At 49.1% G+C, this 19,205-nt stretch overlaps 2 protein-coding genes across 2 annotated transcripts in view; one reads left to right on the top strand and one right to left on the bottom strand.

Annotated features, from left to right (window-relative positions):
- ABCC3 (ATP binding cassette subfamily C member 3) overlaps positions 1 to 2,702 on the top strand; it is a 32,976-nt gene extending 30,274 nt beyond the window's left edge. Inside the window, 1 exon segment of the mRNA XM_032595706.1 lies at positions 2,084 to 2,702. Coding sequence (XP_032451597.1) covers positions 2,084 to 2,192 — 109 coding nt within the window. The 3' untranslated portion in view covers positions 2,193 to 2,702.
- A 1,733-nt stretch (positions 2,703 to 4,435) lies between these two features.
- ANKRD40 (ankyrin repeat domain 40) lies at positions 4,436 to 17,362 on the bottom strand. The gene is made up of 5 exons (XM_030296938.1): positions 17,190 to 17,362; positions 12,296 to 12,444; positions 10,656 to 11,141; positions 7,709 to 7,890; positions 4,436 to 6,930 (listed from the first exon to the last, which is right to left on the bottom strand). Exons 1-5 carry the CDS (start codon positions 17,321 to 17,323, stop codon positions 6,784 to 6,786), a joined length of 1,098 nt encoding a protein of 365 aa, XP_030152798.1. The 5' UTR covers positions 17,324 to 17,362; the 3' UTR covers positions 4,436 to 6,783.
- Positions 17,363 to 19,205: the final 1,843 nt, after the last annotated feature.

Below are 19,205 nucleotides of genomic sequence, written 5' to 3'. Positions count from 1 at the left end.
TCAAATGCAGGTGACCCTGGAAAGTGTTAGTTTCTCCCCCAGCCTCTTACCATAACCTCCTCTAAGGATTAGGGCAAGGGCCTTGCCCTGGGGAATCTCATGCCTTCCCTGGGGAGGCAGCCACTCAGCCAAAAGAAAAATCTGGGACCTATTCCCTCACTGTGTCCAACGTTAAGGTGTGATGCTGGAAGACAAGGTCAGGGGCAGGGGGATCAGAAGCCTCACGGAAGTGACGTGGCAGTGGCCTGGCAGACTGGCCCCCTTGGAGATGTGGGAGCTCAGAAGGAGGAAGAGGAGGAAGCTGAGATAAATCTGTGTCGAAGGAGTGTGGTGGGAGTACATCAATAAGGCTTTATTCACAAAATAAACATCTCCAGGCACGGGGAGGTAGGGAGGATGCCATGGATAGGGCAATGGGCAGACCTTGTCCCTGCCTCAGAAGTGTCCCCATACAGCCCCCAGGGGCTTGGGAACCAAGCCGAGAATGCCCAACGCTACCGTCTGTCTGTTCCATCCCTACCCCACCCCTATCCAGGCCCCCACTGAGAGAAGAGAGGACAGACAGAGGTGCCAGGCCTTGGGTCCAGACAAGGGACAGGGGTGGGCTGAGAGGATCTGTTCTCAGGCCTAACTGAAGACGGCGGTCACTGGTAGCCCTGAGGATAGAAGGCTCAAACCAACCTTGGAGGTTGGGAGTTCATTCATTCTAGTGGGACTGGCAGAAATTAATCAAATACTCCTGCTATCAAACGTGTAAGGAGAGGGGCGCCTGGGTGGCGCAGTTGGTTAAGCGTCCGACTTCAGCCAGGCCACGATTTCGCGGTCCGTGAGTTCGAGCCCCGCGTCAGGCTCTGGGCTGATGGCTCAGAGCCTGGAGCCTGTTTCCGATTCTGTGTCTCCCTCTCTCTCTGCCCCTCCCCCGTTCATGCTCTGTCTCTCTCTGTCCCAAAAATAAATAAACGTTGAAAAAAAAAATTAAAAAAAGAAACGTGTAAGGAGAGCCTGGGGAAGGAAGCAGGGGTATGTACGTGTATGTAGGGAAGAGAAAGCCAATCCACACAGGGCAGCCAGGACACTATCTTTCCTAAGGAAAGGAAGCACCAGCCAGGCCCTACAGGATAAGAGTTGGCGAGTGGGCGAGGAGATGGGGTACAGATACAAATTTCAGGCAAAGGTAGGAGGGCACATGAGGCCGGAGTGCAGAGGGGGAAGGGGGCAGTGGAGGCAAGATGAGGAGGAGAGAGGGACAGGCCCCACTATGCTGCACTTTGAGGACCCTGGGGAAGCAGTCGTTACCCTAGGGAACAGTGAGAAACCACTGAAAGGAGGAGGGGCATCTCCCGGGCTCGTTCGGGCAGTGACCAGGCAGAGATGTGCACAGACACACTCCTTCCCAGGAAGTGTTTCCGGGAGCCCTGTAGGTAAGGGAACAGAGTGAGGCCCATCTCTTCCCATCCCGGAGGATCTCGCCGGGCTCAGGGGAGCCCTTTCCGCTCCTGCCTCACCCCGGGAGTCAGGCTGTTAGCCCTGCACCAGGTGCACCCCGTGCTTGATTGGCAGGGGATTCTAATCCCAGGTCCAGACCTGACTGTGTGTGTGTGTGTGTGTGTAGATCCCTCCATCAGCAGCAACCAGATATGCAGCCAAAGTCCCAGATTCCAGTGTCAGGCCTCCGTGCAGCCCAGTTTCCTGCCGTGTGCCTTTGTGAGTTGGCACAAAGCAGGTAGGAGCGCACAGGGCCCAGCGCACAGGCCCGTGGCTCCCTGCGCACAGTCCTGTGACCCCGGTTGAGGGAAGGGCTCATTAGGGAAGGTTTTCAGAGGCCCGAAGACCAGAGATGAATAGGAACCTTGTGTTTGATCCCAGAAACGGTCTCATCTGCTAGGAGAGCAAACGGAGCGGCTAAAATAACCAGCCTTGCGAGCATGCACATGTGGCCTAGTGGCTGTGTTGGGTGGGTCTCCCGAAGCAGGAGGGTTGGCATGTCCCCGCAGGGCCTGAGCAGGACCCAGAAGGGCAGAGTTGGACGGTAAGGGCCAGGTCGAAACTGATGGAGACCTGACCACTTCTTTTCTTTGGCTAGGGTCCTTGTCCTGGACAGAGGGACAGTAGCTGAATTTGATTCTCCAGCCAACCTCATCGCAGCCAGAGGCATCTTCTACGGGATGGCCAGAGACGCTGGACTTGTCTAAAATATATTCCTGGGACTTGCTCCTGGCCATTGCTGGTTTTCATCAGGAGAGAAAAAGACACCAAGCACGTCTGCAGGATGGACTTGATGGCAAACACTGGAGGCATTTGCTAGATTCTTGCCCTGCAAAGTGCCTCACAGAATAATTGTGCTAAATGCTTTAGATGAGGAAGTGGGGCCCAAGAGGTGAACTACGGGCCCGAGGCCACAGCTAGTTTGAGGCAGAGCCCAGACTGGTGCCCGGGGTCTCCTGATTCCCAACCTAGTGTTCTTGCCACGCTGTGCTGTTTTCAGTCATTTCATGGAATGACCTCTCCACTCTGTCTGATTTTTTGTATTTTCTACTCAGAAGGATTTTTTTTTTTTTTAAAGTAAAGCTTTTTCCTCTTGGAACAGCAGACTGCCGGGTCAGGGTGTCCTTAGGAACTGAGTCCTGTACTCTGGGGTGCTGGCCTGAATCCATTAAAAATGGAGCACTGATGAAATAAAGCGACGTGGTCAACAATACGTATACCCCGATGCAGCCTTTCTCTGCCTGTTCATAAGGTTTGGGGGTTAGGGCCTTTGCAGGGGGCAGGGAGGGAGGGAGAGAGGTGGAGGCAGACTTTATGTACATCTACATGGCTGGGATTATCTGAAAACTTCAGTCTCCAGAGCTTTTGGCTAGAAATATTGTCTTTACAGCCAAAAGTCACTGGGTAATTGCCAATAGTTCCTGCTCTGCTGTGCAGATACTGTGCAAAGGCGAGAAATAAAGCCCCTGAAATCGGACCCGAGGCCTCTTGGGAAGGCTGCTGTGAACGCCTCCCTCATGCCATCCCTCAGACCTCCAAGCCTGCTTCTCTAGGGGCTGGGATGTGCGTAGTGCCTTTTACTCCCTTGCTCCTTTAGTAGTCTATGCCAGGGGCGCCTGGGTGGCTCAGTCGGTTAATTGTCTGACTCTTGATCTCCACTCAGGCCATCATCTCCTGGTTTGTGAGTTCAAGCCCCGCATCAAGCTTTGTGGCAACGGCGCGGAGCCTGCTTGGGATTCTGTCTCTCCCTGTCTCCCTGCCCCTCCCCGCTCACTCTCTTCATCTGCCAATAAATAAACTGAAAAAAAAAAAAAACAAAAAAACAAGTCTATTCCAGACAGGTCCTCGTAACCAGCGAGGCCTCAGGGCCATTCGTCTTCCTCAATGTGGCCAAAGCTGCACGTGAGAGCACAGAACAGCCCAGAGGCGCCCCTGGCCCTGACAGTCTCGGGCCAATAAGCAAGATGAGGGGCCGAATTAAATTTGGTTTTGAGCAAACCGACAGAGTGCTCATTTCCTGTGGGTCAGAGTCCACCTGGCACAAGGCGTATTTGGAAATTTGGAACGGATCTCTTCTCTTTGTTACCTTACTGAGTTTTCCGGTGTCTGACCCTCTCGTTTCCTCGACCTTTCTGCTTGGTATGATGTGACGGGTTGTAGGGGATAGTTTGTCTTTCTTCCCTAAATGGTTTGCAGTAGGTGCGGAGATGGCTCCTTTGATCTGGTTTTCCTGTATGTATTGGGTCAGCTTGTGCTGCAGGACCATTTGTTAAAGGTTAATCACATTTTTTTTGGCAGCCTGTTTCTGCCCAGGATGTTTATGAGTGTAGAGAAGAAGACTTCCATCCTTGTGATAAAGCGAGTATGAAAGCCCAAATGCCCAAATTATTCTGCCTCTCCTTGGTGCTAAGAAAAGGTCTCTGCTATGCTCCCTGATTTATTAGGCCAATTTGGCATGACGTCTGCTTTGTGAGGTTCTAGCTGCCCTAACCCAACAGAAACGCAGATTCATTCGGCATCACGCTCAGCTAAAGATCTGAAGGTGGGAGGCTGTTACTTCCTCTCCTGCCTTGGGAGTCTGTTTCTGAGCTCATGGAGGCCCTGACAGGTGCCGGCAGCCCAAAGGAGAGGCTCGGTTGCGTAAAGTAAATAGGCTAATCGAAAAATGTGGTCACTAGAGGATGACCTCCATCTAGCCGGCTCACCTCCTCCGGGGAAAGGAAGCTGGCCGCTGAGAGCCGGGAGGAAAGGCGCTGCACAAAGTGTCTGCGGGTGCCACTGACGGGTACGAGCCCCTTGGTGGCAGCAAGACGGAGGAGCCTCAGCTGGGCGAACGGTCCCTCCGATTTTTCCCCTAGAGCACCGTGTCCCCGGGACTGTCCAACAACTCGAACCCCCGGTGATTAGGAGTACAGTGCTGCTTAGGAGGCCCAAATGAAAGAATATGGGCTCGGTTCGTTAATATTTTAATTTTAATAATACCGGTTATGTTTGAACAGTCGGCAATGCACAAAGAAAACAATCTTCGGTGAATGTTTACACACGGTGTGAACACATGCTTTAAATATGCAGTGGAGGGGGGGTGAATTCACAGTTAACAAAGCTAAAAAAAAAAAATCTTTGTTATAAATTACACAAAGCATATAAAAATATTTCTCTGAATGCATAGATTAAGACTTTAAACTCACCTACCGGCAACTGTCAGTCTCATCCAACCGCCTTAGGCGGGAGTCAGGTGACCACAGAGGGCTTTACAAGGGAGAAGGGAGGACAGTGTCGGGCTCATCCCTCACCTGAGATGCCAAGCCTCTCCCTCGCCCTTGCCAGTTTCTGAACGGGGTGGGGGGGGGGGGAATGCCCTGTAGCCACTCGGTAGGCCACCTCCCGGCCGGGACCTCCACTGCTTCTGAATCTCTAATTGATCTAAATGGTTAGACAAGTTTTAACCCCAGTGATTTAGACATGAATTAATACCGGATTTATTTCTGCCAGGATAGAGCTAGCCTTAGTGTTATCAGTAAACTGTCACTTTTTCCAAAGGGAAGGAAAGAAGGTTAGTATGTCTCGGTAAACTAGCTTCCGATTGGTTGAACCACCAGGGCGGTTTCTTCTTTAAAGCACTTCAGGGAAGGGGTAGTAAGTAACTTCCCTGCGGAGTCTGACTCTGCTGTGCGAACACCGTACAAGGGTGAGTCACCATCAGGAATCGGTGGACTAAGGTGTACTCACTGAACGGAGTGATTCCACAAAGCTGGCCTTGAGGACGGCCTCGACCTCAGCTCAGCACTGAGGCAGCAACAGGAGGCCATTATCTCGGCCCAACATTCTCCTCCATTGACGCCGTCTGCATGCTCTCGCTTCCGTCAGCAATCAATCGCAGCGTTCCAATAAAATTAACACAGTTAGGAAGTTAAGTTTCTTTGGAAACTATTTAGGCACTATGGGGAAAAAGCTTCTTAAGACAGCAGGGATGCTCTTCGACAGCTGGCTTCGAACCCCTGCCCTCCTGTTCCTCTGAGTGTGCTCATTCTTATTTCTAAAGTGAAGCTGTTGGTTTCGACAAGACAGTGGCTCTTTTAACGTTAATGACACCGAAAGAAAGGAAGGGAACTCTTGAAGGCGTTCCTTACGAAAAATTTCTCATAGGCCTAGGCCGTGCTCAAGAGTGTAATCAGGTGTTTTCCAGAACAAAGCCTGGCAGGCTCACAAACCGCCTCTGTGAAGCAGATGGGTGGGTGGTGGTGGGGGAGGCCTAAGGGCAAACAATTTGTTTACAAAAGCAACAGATTTCGGAGTTGTGTAAAAACCCTAGGAATTTCAAAATAACCTTTATCTTTGATACAAAAATAAAGACGCTAACTCCTTTAGCTCAGTTTCCCACAATCACCTGGAAAACAGCAACAGATTCGGTTTCAAAAATTGCTTTTTGTGCCTAGTGGGGAACGCAAGTGGGGAACACAGGCCGGCAATGTTCGTGCTCTTCTCGGACAGTGCGGTTAAACACGGAGAGGCCAGGAATCACTTCAGAGGTTTAAAGAAAAGAAAAGAAAAGAAAAAAAGAAAAGAAAAAGAAAAAGAAAAAAAAAAAGCGGCTGCTCTTTTGGAAAGCATCAGAGAGCCCTCTAGTGACCACAGAGTCAATGCAGAGACGACTGTCCAGGCAAAGGCGGACACGGGAGACAGAGAAGCAGTCTTGAGTGTTCACAAAGGGCAAAGAGGGGGAGGGGCAGCTCTTTTGGTTAACAGCATATTTACAACTAGGTAACTGTAGTCTTAAATACTTTAAACCTGAGTAACATTGGTAAATATGTTATGTGAAACCTCACAGCCCCAAGTCGCGCTAGAAATCATCTGTCCAGTGTGCTTTCCCCAATTTCCCCTCTAGCCAGTTCACACTTAGGAGAGCGGGGAGCGTGCAAGTCCCAAGAAAGCCCTGCAGGTGCACTGTCCGCAGGAGGGGCGACAGCCGCGCTCCGCTCCCTCTCCGCTTCTGCTGAGACGGCTCACTTAGCTTGGGCACGGGAAACAGGGGCTCAGAAGCGCCGGCTTCGGCCTCTCCAGCTTCTCCGCTGTTCACCGCTTCAAGCAGGAGGTTTATTGTGCACCAAGAGGCGTGGAAGAGTGGCACCGCTGCGGGGGGTCAGGGGCTCCCTACCATGGCAGAATGATGTTAGTGTAGACGACGCAGTGGCACCGGGGCCCTCCTGGGCGCCCAAGACGTTTAGATCCATGGCTCGTCCTTGGCCCGGAGGTGACACGCACTGTCACAATACTCAGCGATAAAAGTCCCTGCTGAACTTAGTACGTCAGTTTAGAAGCTCTCCTGTTGTAGCAAGGTCTTTCAGTCAGTGTGGACGCAGCATTTCGGAACAGGAAATTGTTTTCGCTTATCATTAAAACCAGTTCCAGCTCCTGGAAATCTTGGAGTCGAGCAACGTCTTTGTCCTAAAACAAAATGGGTTAAGCCCATTAAGAGGAGCCACTTGTCGGGGCGCCTGGGTGGCTCAGTCGGTCGAGCGTCCCACTCTTGATTTTGGCTCAGGTCATGATCTCACGTTCGTGGGGGAGAGCCCCGTGTCGGGCTCTGCACTGGGCATGGAGCCTGCTTGGGGTCTTCCCTCTCCCTGTCCCTTTGCCGCTCCCCCACTCATATCCTCTCTCTCTCTCTCTCTCTCTCTCTCTCTTTCTCTCTCTGCCCCTCCTCTGCTCACACTCTGTCTTTGTCTCTGTCTCAAAAATAAACAAACATTAAAAAAAAAAAAGAAAATCCCTGTGGCAGGCCATTGGTGACTGTGCCCATTGGTGACTGTGCGGGGAAGTCCCCGGGGGCGTGAGTTGGGCTGCCTGGAGGATGGGAAGGTGGCAGCCCTGAACGGCAGCTACTGCAGGATGAGCGCACCTTGGACTTGGAGGGAGAGGCCATTCAGACCAGTTTTCCCCAGGTGCTCCGAGATGCGATAGTGTAATCCTCACGTGTCACTACACAAACAACCAAAACCAGGTACACGGAACGGTAATTCAGAAAATTCTCTCTGCTATGCTACCGCCTTCAAAAATGTCATGTCCCTGTCGACCAGGAGAGGGAAAGAAAGCTCATCTGGAAAACCACCCTTTGCCCCTTTTCTATTCTCTTCTCAGTTCTCAACTATGACTCATCCAGCCAAGGAGGAAGCTGGGTATTTTCCAAATGCAAAAAGCAAGCAACTGCTCAGACCTCTCTTACCTTTCTTACCAGGGTATTGGGTAACTTTCTGATCTTCTCCACTTGATCTGGATTAACACCCAGCTCACAGCAACTCACTCTGAGCAACTCTTGATAGGTGAGCTCCTGTCGGTCCAGTTCAATTTCAATGAAATCATTTTCTCGAAGAGATGGGTTCTGAATCCTCACCTTGAGTACCAGCTCTAGGGTGGGGGGGGGGGGGGCGGGAAACAGGGAGAAATGTTAATGAATGGTTCCTGCATAGTCAGTCGATGTAATTTAAGATCTTTTCCAGAAGCTGGTTATACATAATCATGCCCTGTGCCGGAGGCCCGCGCCACCCAATGAGAAAACTAAGCACCGTCAGCAGGGTTTTGCTCAGCCCCAGTTCTGGCTCTGGTGGCAGTTTTCTGCACTGTCTTCCCTACATCGAGAACTGTGGTTCACAAAGTAAAAGGGGTGTGTGTTCGGGGGGAGACAACCATCCAGTGTGTTGAAGGATAATCAACTTCTGCTGCTGGTGCTGAGTAGGTAAAGGCTTACGAACGGGTGTGGGTATCGAACCACACATAAGCAGGGGAAGAGGAGTGGAAAGAAGGCACAGGCAAGAGATGGGATACGAGTTACTCTAAAAGGATTTAATAATTGCGAATCTAAAGGTATTTATGGAATATGAAATTCCTGGGGCGCCTGGGTGGCTCAGTCGGTTGAGCGTCCGACTTTGGCTCAGGTCATGGTCTTACAGTTTGTGGGTTCGAGACCTGTGCCGGGCTCTGTGCTGGCAGCTCAGAGCCTAGAGCCTGTTTTGATTCTGTGTCTCCCTCTCCCTCTGTCCCTCCCCTGCTCATGCTCTCTCTCTCTCTAAGATACACATTTTAAAAATTAAAAAAAAAAAAAGAAAGAAATATGAAATTCCTTGCGATAAACAGTAAAAGAGCAAAAAGACAAGCTATTAATAAAAATGACAGTCTATGATTTGAATGCAGCATGCCTCAACAAGGAAGGGGTCTGGGTGGGGAGTAAATAAGCACTATTACTTTAGGGTCGGGGATCTAAGCGGTCTGCCCTTAAATTCTGAGTCTGGCTGCCAAGATGGCCCAAGTCAAATACCTACGTGGGTTTGGTGGTTCTGTTTTGCTCCTTCTATAGGAATCTCTCAGAGCACCCCCAGGTCACTGTTATCAGCACATATAACAGCAGGTCCTCAAAACCAGAAAGTGAGGGAGTTACTTACACAGAAAAAGTAAAAGGGGGGGTGCCTGAGTGGCTCAGTCGGTTAAGCATTGACTTCGGTTCAGGTCATGATCTCAGGGTTCGTGAGTTCCAGCCCCGCGTCGGGCTCTGTGCTGTCAGCTCGGAGCCTGGAGCCCGCTTCAGATTCTGTGTCTCCCTCTCTCTCTGCCCTTCCCCCGCTCGCACTCTGTCTCTCTCTCTCTCTCTCAAAAATAAAGAAAACAATAAAAAAAAAAAAAAGAAAAAAAAAAGAAAAAGTAAAGGTAAGACTAGACTGTGCCCTGGGGTGTCTGTCGGGAATGGGAGGGATCAGGATGAACTTGTTTTTAATATTTTTATAAAGAGAAATAGATACAGAAACATAGGAAGAAATGTAACTATGACTGTATACGGGTATTTGTTTGCTCCTTCCTTCCTTCCTTCCTCCCTCCCTCCCTTTCTCCCTTCCTCCCTTTCTCCCTTTCTCCCTTTCTCCCTTTCTCTCTTTCTCTCTTTCTCTCTTTCTTTCTTTCTTTCTCTTTCTTTCCTGGCTCTGTCCTCTGTGTAGGCCTGGAAGACATGACACCCCTGGAGCATAAGGGCACCTGGTGTCCACATCCTAGTTTCTGAACACCATTCTCTGCCAGAAAGAACAAGGGCTCCTCAGAGAAATGGCTGCCTCCGGGGCGGGAGCAGGGAAAGTGACACTAGGAGCCTGGAGCCCTCTTGCTGCACGAAAAAGTAAGGAAATGCTCCAAGAATGATGGCATGTGTCCAAGCGATGTGAGAACTGGCTCCAAGGGGCTCCTTCTCGACAGATCTGGTATAATGTGAACATCAAGATGATGATAGTAACAAAATTATAACCTAATAATAAAGAATCTACGAGTTCATACTGATCTAAATGGAGGAGAAGGGAAGGACCTTCTTTACAACAGAATATCAAATAGTCCCTAGAGAAAGGTAATAGGAGATCGTATTCTTTTGTTTTAAGTTCATTTATTTATTTTTGAGAGAGAGAGAGTGCCCACGTGAGCTGGGGAGGGACAGAGAGTGAGAATCCCAAGCAGGCTCTGCACTGTTAGCACAAAGCCTGATGTGGGGCTCGATCCCACGAACTGTGAGATGGTGACCTGAGCAGAAATCAGGAGCCGGGCTTAACTGACTGAGCCGCCCAGACGCCCAGATAGGAGATCCTATTCTACACAGTACCTGGCCTGGACTCTTCAAAAAATACTGAGGTCCAAAATGATAGAGAAGGGCTGAGGAAGCTTCCAGGTGAAGGGAGAATGGAACAGTATGATAACCAAAGGCGACAGGTGACCCTGGGCAGAGGACAGGGGTGGAAGGAGCACAGAGAGCTGCAGAGGACACCAACACTGAAACATGGCCTGAATTAGAGAACACAGATGGCTTAGAGAATGGTATTATAGCAAGGTTACATTTCCTAAATGTGGTCACTGGACTGTGGTTATGTAACAGACTCTCCTTGCTCTTAGGAAATACACACTTAACCACTGCAGGTAAAAGGGCAAAACGTAAATAATATAGGAGTCTGGCTAAAGGGAGCTCCTTATAGTGGTCTTGCAAAACTTCTACAAGTTTACAATTAGGCTCTAAACACATAAATAAATACAGACATAAATCCCATCCTCCCAACCCCCCCCCCCCAAAAAAAAAACCAGGAGTGAAACGCTAGATCTCTGGGCGCCCTCCCCACCCCATCCCACAGAGGCTGTCTCCTGAGGAGGGTTACCTTGCATGTTAAATGGAAATGCCCCCGTGAAGAAAAATGGCTGGAAGGCTGGCGCTGGCCCTGCGTATGTCCCATTTTGAGGCTCCAGAGACACTGGTGGCTTGGACGGGACAGAAGAGAACAGTGAGCGGCTCTGACTCACTGGTGGCTGACAGACAGGACCCGGTTTTGTGCTTTCTGGTGTTCGGAGTATGGCAGAAGGGGCAGACACATCTCGGTTCTGAACCAGGGCCAACGAGGCGTGGTCCCGTGGAAAGGCCCCGACCAGGGGAGGCTCCCCGGCAGGCAGCAGCGGAGGAGTGCTTTCCGCAGGGGGTGACGCAGGAGGTGTGGAGGGGCCCCCGTTCTGGAGCTGGGCCGCATCCTCTGCCGCCGCAGGGGTGTAGAGAAAAGGGAAGGCTGGGTTGGCCAAATAGTTGGGAACAAAGGGCAGTTCTGACTCCTTCTTCAGCTGGGGGAGGCTGTCGTCACCATCATCTTCTTCCACTTACAAAGAAGAAAACGCATAACATTTACATAGCCCTTTAAAAATTACCAGGAAGAGAGTGTCTTGTGAAAGCTAGTGTCCTTTGGTATATGGCATATTTTGTTCCGTGTTTACTGCCTCTTCAAATCAGAAGACAAAAGAGTGTTTCATTAGGTTTATGATCACCGTTTTAATTGCCTTAAATTTAATAGACTAAAAAAAAAAAAAACAAAAAAAAAAACACCTTATAATGCCTACCTATCTGGAAATGACATGGAATTACTATCATGGCACAGTAGTAGTATTACCTTGGCTTTTTTTTTTAAAAAATTTTTTTTTTTTTTTACATTTATTTATTTTTTGAGAGACAGAGCACAAGTTGGGGAGGGGCAGAGACAGGAGACACAGAACCCGAAGCAGGCTCCAGGCTCCGAGCTGTCAGCTGTCAGCACAGAGCCCGACGTGGGGCTCAAACTCATGAACTGTGAGATCATGACCTGAGCTGAAGTCGGATGCCCAACCGACTGAGCCACCCAGGCACCCCTTACCTTTGCTTTTACAAACAGATTTGTGAAAAAAATATATTAAAAAAAAAAAGGGACACCTGGGTGGCTCAGTCGGTTAAGCGGCCGACTTCGGCTCAGGTCATGATTTCGCGGTCCGTGAGTTCGAGCCCCGCGTCGGGCTCTGTGCTGACAGCTCAGAGCCTGGGGCCTGTTTTAGATTCTGTGTCTCCCTCTCTCTGACCTTCCCCCGTTCATGCTTTGTCTCTCTGTGTCTCAAAAATAAAGGTTAAAAAATAATAATAAAAATAAAAAAAAACAAACAAACAGATTTGTGGGGCGCCTGGGTGTCTCAGTCGGTTAAGCGTCCGACTTCGGCTCAGGCCATGATCTCACAGTTCGTGAGTTTGATCCCCGCGTGTGGCTCTGTGCTGACAGCTCAGAGCCTGGAGCCTGCCTCGGATTCTGTGTCTCCCCCTCTCTCTTACCCCTCCCCTGCTCATGCTCTGTCTCTGTCTCTTGATAATAAATAAGCGTTAAAAAAATTTTTTTAAATAAATAAAAATAAAAACAGATTTGTGGTTCGACTGGCATCAAGAACACAGCCAATGAGACCACAAGTCTTAAATGAGTTTGACAAAATCGAAAGTTGCCCCCCAACACAGACTCACCCCCCATGATCTTCCTGATTTCTCTCCTTGACGTCAATTGGACTGGCATTTCTCCTTTTGTCGTAAGAATCTCTTTGTCAGCTCCTGATTTTAATAAGTAAGAGACCACCTGACCATGATTGCGTTTACATGCCCAGTGTAAACAGGTCCTGTCCGAAGAAAAGGAGAAAAGAGTTAAAAACAGAAGAGGTGAGGTGGGATTTCAAATTCCAGGTGCTAGTCAATAAATGTATGCAAGCCTGTTAAGAGCTCAGCTAGAACCAGGAAACCGGGCAGGTAACCTCAACTTTTCTTTTCGGAAAGCAGATGATCAAAATATTTAGCATGCTTAAAACTTATTTTTATTTTCATTTCTGACCCTTGGGAAAAACTAATTTATCCCAGGAGCTTTCATTTCGAGGAGTTCCAGGAGGCTGGCTGGTTAACTCTAATGGTATTGCTGAGAGGTCTTCTAGCACTAACGCTCGTTAGGTTGTCCCAGTCTCTTTAAATGTTTTTATGGTGTCACTTTTCCTTTTTAGGGACAATGGAAACTTGCTTCGTATGCATCAAATGACACATGAAAATTAAATATTATCAGGGTAATAATCATCTACAGCTTGCTCTGCCACTGAAATTATTATTGCTACATAGACATTCCCGGCTGAACATCAGTTGCTCATTCTTTTTCCTTTTCTTTCCTAGACACACACACACACACACACTTTAAATTTCCATTTTTAAAATACTTGGATCCTCTAGTTCTCTCCAGAAGGCTACAAACATACCTTCATCTGCTTACATGTAAGGCACTGTGCACAGGCTTTAATTCCTAAGGCACTTGAAAAATGTACACCAACGACCGAAATTTTCAAGAACAAACTCTTCTAACATATTAGCCTCATTTAAGTAAAACTAATTATTTATTATTGTACACACAGGAAGGGATTATGCACACTCTGAAGGGCTATTATTTTAACACCGCGTAGAAATATAATTAGCATGCTGGTAAAAACTCCATCTTAAACAGAAATGAAGGGATTCGGAGTTGCTAAATTCATCCCTGGTTGCCAAAGCTGAATGATATTGTGGAAGGAAAATCCTTTCTCCCCTCTGTTCTGAAACGTCCTCACCAATTCTCTAATTGAATGGAGAAAATTTCTTCAGAGCTGCCAGCCAAGTACAGATAAGATAAAGAACAGAACAATAATGATCGGTAGTGAGGATTAAGCTAGGTCACTAACCTGCAAAGTACAACTATCCATAAAGTTCATTTGGTTCCGGGGAGAAGGTGATGTGCCCTGGCCTCCTCAACATTTCAGGCTTGCAGAAAGCTAGCTTGTCCGGCTGGCTGGGACTCCATCAATGTTTCAGAGGGATATTCCATACTATTATTGATTAGAATTAGATTATCCAGGTACCTTTAAGGTGTACTCTATAAAGAAAAGATTGCCAATTTGGGAAAAATAAGGGAAGAGGCTGCTTATGCTTCTGAAATGAGCTCATGGAGATAAGGAAGTGTCTGCTTGGACGTACAGGTACTTAATTGCTCAACAAGGGAACCAAGAACAAGGTGGACACTGGTCCGGGCAGAAGGATCCAGTACATCCTTGATTGTGGGCAAACTGCAGCTGAGAGTGTTTGTCTGTGGATCTCTGTGGCATGGGCTTGAAAAGTGAATAATTATAATAAGTGAGCATTCAAAAATGAATGGAGCATGATGAGAAAAATATGTTCCCTTTTGGAAATAAAGTGCTCACTCGCTGGTAGTAAATCACTTGTTCATGACAAGCTTGAGACTGAAGAAGGTAATTTACTGCCAGTGGGTCTGAGACACTCTGGGAAAACCAACTAGCTAAAGCATCACCATGTAAAGTGGTGTTAAGGCAACACAGCATGATCCCCACAACCACGTGCCCTGAGTGGCCATCACTTACAGTCCAGACCTGTGTGGCTCTGGGCAGCCATAACTCAGAGCCATCGCAGCCAGGCAATATTTTCAGCTTTTTCATGAGCCATTATGCTTGTTGCTTAAAGCCAAGGGGTACGCACGACCCTTGAATTACAACTGATATGGGAACTCGGTCTTTGAAATTTAACTCTTCAAGCTTTAAATTTGCAGTCAGAATATCTGGTTAGTCCTGGGAAGTATTTCAGACCGGAGGGGCTGGGTATCCTTCATCAGTGCTGAAATTGTGGTTACTGACCAACTACAAAGTGAAAGCAGTAACCATTTGGCTTTTCTATGCTAGAGATTAAGTGTTCTATGCCAGCATGCTGCTTAATAATAAGAAAATAATAGTTAACAAAGATATAGTGCTTTTTACATGGGGGATGCTGTTCTAAAGGCTTCATATATATTAACTGAGTCAATCTTCTGAACAACCCTTGAGTTAAGTGCTATTATCGACATTCCCTTCATTTTACAGAAGTGGAAACAGAAGCAGTCAGCAATAGGCAGAACAAACAGTATGCTTTGGTGATTAAACGTTACAGGGACAATAAAACAAGGGAAGGGACCAGGGAACGCCAGAGGCAGGGGAGGGGCCTGGTGCCATTTTAAATCGAGGGCAAAGGAAAGCTCACCAAGGTGACATCTAACCTAAGACCTGACAGAGGTGAGGGAGGAAAAGCATTTCAGACTTGGAAGAAAAAACATAAAGGCCTTGAATCAGGACTGTGCCTGGTATTTCAGGAAAAGGGAGGAGGTCAGGGGAGCAGAATGAAGGGAGTGAGGGGGCAAATCCAGGGATGAGGCCTTGAGGTAGAGAGGGAGGACGATGGGGACTGGAAGCAGAAATTCGAGGACCCTCTGAGCTTTTACTCAGAGTGTGATGGGGGTCATTAGAGGGTTTTGAACAGAGTGAAATGATGCGACTTGTGACTTGTTTTAGGTCAGGATCCCTCCGCTGTGCTGAGAAACGACTACAGCGTATGAGGGAAGCAAGACTAGTTGCGGGGGGGGGGGGGGGGGGAGTGGTGGTGGTGGCTACAGCAAGAATCCAGGCACCAGAATGGTGGCTGTGTAACCAGAAGCGTTGAGGCAGAGTTAGTGAGAAGTGGTCAGATTCTGACTATAGCTGTAGGTGAAGCTGGCAGGATTAGCTGACACACTGGATGTGGAATGTGAGGGAAAGACAGGAGGCAAGGAGGGCAGCAAGGGTTCTGGGCTGAACATGTCAGACGCTGAGCTGAGGAGGACTCAGAGGAACAGGCTCGGGGTAGTCCGGGGGATGAGGGGAGATCGGGAATTCAACCTTGAACCTCCGACATGAGGTGCCTTAATAGACAATCTTCCCCGATAAATCTATGAGAAGCCTGTTCAGGTTGCTTCAGATTCAGCCTACATTTACTGAGCACCTACTACGTGGCAGGCGTCATGGTTAGGAAAGCAGGGTCTAGAATCAGATACTGGGCTCCTTCCTAGTAAATTCTATGACCTTGGGGAAATTACTTAATCTTTCTGGGCCTCAGTTTCCTCATCTGTAAAATGGGGAGAATAACAACAACTCTGTTCTTGAGTAGTTGTGAACGAGAGAGCCTGGCTTGTGTCACAGAGCAAACTCCAGGAATGGGAGCTATTTATACAATGCTTCATCTCCTTCAATGGTCACAACACTCTTCTCACATAACTGGAAAATGAAGTGACTCAGGAAGGTTGCATTAGCTAAGCAGGAATGGGGAGAGTCTGCGGGGAAAGACCAGGCTCCTTCCTCTATACAACACCGCCTCCCACTGCCAAAACAGTGAGTCACAGCTTGTGAACCACAGAGCCATGCTCAGAGAAGGTACACACCAAAGGGCAAGCTTGTTTGCAAACACTTTTAAAGAAAACAAAAGGCAGTAGTGTCTGTTTCCTGGCCTTCTGCACAGCTATCCAAGCTGTTTTCTAGAAGAGGCAGATAACTTTGCAAGGGAGTCATGGAAACCATGGTTGGGGTCACAGCTGTGTGGTTATTCTCTGCCCTTGGACCCATCTCCAATGTCCCTCTCAGTTCCAAAATGTCGGATGCCACTTGAAAAAATAAAATATTTCCAAACTCACTGTAACTCTAAGCTAGCAAAAACAGGCTGCTTAGGCATGACTTGGATCAAATAAAAATTTAAATTTAAATGTGAAGAGGGCAGAATAATACCACATCCAGTAAGTAACTTAACACTAAAAATCTGACCGGCACATCCTAAAATGTGACTCCTTATTTAATTGGGAAGGACTCAGTTTGCGGGCCGGCATCTGGAGTCTTGAATTCAAATTCTGCATTTAAAATTGGAGTAAGAAAACAAGGCAAAACACTCTACGGGATAAACGAGTAAGTCTTCCCTCAACAGGCAGCTGTAGGCAGCGGCATATCAAGGCTACAGTGAGGCAACAGAGAGGCAGAAGAGTGATGCAAAGTGATTTGGTTTTTTTGTTTTTGTTTTCCGGTCTTGGGAAAAGAAACGGTGCTAATTTATAAGATTCACATTCGCTCGGTTGCTTATGCTTTTTGCTCTGCACAGGTGTGTTCTCCAGAAGCTCCTACGGCAAAATAATCGCACACGCGAAGTGGGGTGAGCTCCGTACGAGCGTGCGAATCAATCGAATCGTAGCCACCAGGACTCTGGCCCAGCGAGCCCGGGGGTGCGGGGCGGGAGGGGGAGGGGGGGGCCGGGGCTCAGGTGGGCGCTGCCCCGGGAGGACCACGTGGGCGGGGACTGGGGCAGGCCGCGCTCCCGACGGCGCCGCGCGGGGCTGGGGGCGGGGGGGAGGGGGCCCGGGCAGGCCTCGCGAGCGCACGGCCTCGGAGGCCCAGACGCTGGGCCACGCCTTGGCGGGCGGCGGCAGCCTGCGCCGGGCCTCGGTCATGGGCGCCCGCCCCCACGCCCCGGCCCCGCCGGCTGCTCTGACCTAGGCCTCCCCCGCTCCCCCACTTACCAGCCGTTGACCTCATTTTGGGAGTTCACATCCACCCCGCTCTCCACCAGTTTCTGCACCTCCCGAATGTCCCCCAAGGCCGCGGCTTCCCGCAGCCTCTCCTGCTGCTCCTTCTGCTCTAGGAGAGCGCTCATCTTCCCCCTCGGGCCCAGGCCCCAGCCGGCCGCCCGCCCCGCCCCGGGCCCGTCAGCGCCGCCGCCGCCGCGGCCCGCTCCCCGCCATGGGGAGCGCGCGGGGCTTGCCCGCCCTGCTCGCGCCCGGCCCGGGGCTGCTGCGCCCGCCCGCCGCCGCCGCCGTCGCCGCCGCGCCGCCCGCCGCTCCCCGGCTGCTCCCGGCCAGCCTCCGCCCCGGCCGCGCCTCCCGCAGGCCGACTCCGGGGGACCCTATTCGGAGTGACAACCCTGACCCAGATCTTTTCCGTTCCTACCCTCGGCCCCGGCGCCCGGGCTGGCTGTTTATGTAACTGCTGCACAACATTATCTGCCGTGATTCATGGACTATTTTTAGACGTCCCCACCCCGCAGCTTCAGAGGAGGAGGACAGACACATGGAAAGAGAAGAAAGCATAGCTGAGAGCCAGAAAAGCCTTATCCTCTGGCGCAGGCTGTTTACCAGGCATCAGAAATAATTGGTGTTTCTTCACACCGCCCCCCCCCCCCCCCCCCCCAAGTGTGTGTTTGGCTCTTTTTCCTTATCTGAGCCAACTCTTGCCCAGCAGGATGGGGAAATGGGCTGAAAACGATCCTACTATTATATGCCCATAATTGCAGAGACAGATTACACTGTTCTTTCTTCTTTTGACAGTGCTTAGGACCAGCCAGTTGGAATATTTATTTCAGTCGCTGTTGTTTTACATCTCGTTTTAGACCGATTTCTTCTAACTTGGCTTTCAGGGAAAATATTTATATTGTGCCCAGAGTCTATAAACTGTAATTTATTTCTGATTATAAACCATAACTGATTACTCTTCATGAAAGCCATGTAAGGATAAAAGAAAGCAAAGAAGAACACCACAGAGACGGTGGCCGTTATCTATCCTGGTGCTGATGCCAGGATCTCCCGGGAGAGCTATGGTGTGTATTATACACAGCGTTTTGCCTGACTCCTGCCTGATCAGTCTCATGAGGCTCAGAGCCTGGTTTGGCACCGGTTTACTACCTAGTAGGACAAAGCCAAAATATTGTTTTGCCCAGCCCAGGTGTCTTGGAGAGAGAGATCTTCCAGTGTGGCACAGGATGGAAACTTGCAGATGCGGACGGGGGATGTTAAGGAAATAACCCTGTGATGGAAAGGAGGAAGACCTGAACAAAGAGAGGAGAGAAATAGGAAGGGATAACTTTAGCCATGGAGTTTTCATTTCCCTTTCTTGGGACTGCCCAGGGTCTGCACAGCAAGCATTTTTCTTGCTGCTGTTTAAGGAAGACCCAGGTTTGTTTATTATGACACAGTAATTCACACTGGGCTCAGTGCACACCAGGTGGTGCTGAATATAAACTGACTGCGCACTTAAATTGACCCCAAGGCAAATTGGAACTCAGCTTGAGCTTACATTTTTATTTGTCCCCCAATTTAAATTTTAATTCTCAGATCCAGCATGATGCTCCATCTGATGCTGACGTGCACAGCAGTGGAAGTGGGTCTTTTAACATAATTTGAATGACAGGGGAGTAGGTAGCATCCTTTTTTTTTTTTTTTTTTTTAAAAAGCAGTTTTAAAACAGAGGGTTACTGGAGGGGTTGTGGGGGGGGGGAGGATGAGCTAAATGGGTAAGCGGCATTAAGGAATCTACTCCTGAAATCATTGTTGCACTATATGCTAACTAACTTGGATGTAAATTTAAAAATAAATAATTAAAAAGCAGTTTTAAAAAATTGGTAGTGACTGCACGACAAAGTCTGTGAATCCTTCCTTAAGAGGATTAGAGCACGTGCCCTACAATAACTGTTAAATCAGTAGATAATATCTTCTTAAACTCAACCTTTGCTTATCTTTGACTCCAATCTGCTCCTTGTTATC

The sequence above is a fragment of the Lynx canadensis genome, chromosome E1, assembly GCF_007474595.2.
Source record: "Lynx canadensis isolate LIC74 chromosome E1, mLynCan4.pri.v2, whole genome shotgun sequence".
Classification (NCBI taxonomy): Eukaryota; Metazoa; Chordata; class Mammalia; order Carnivora; family Felidae; genus Lynx; species Lynx canadensis.
Note: the sequence above shows the minus strand (reverse complement) of the source record. Positions and strands in the feature narration are given on the sequence as shown.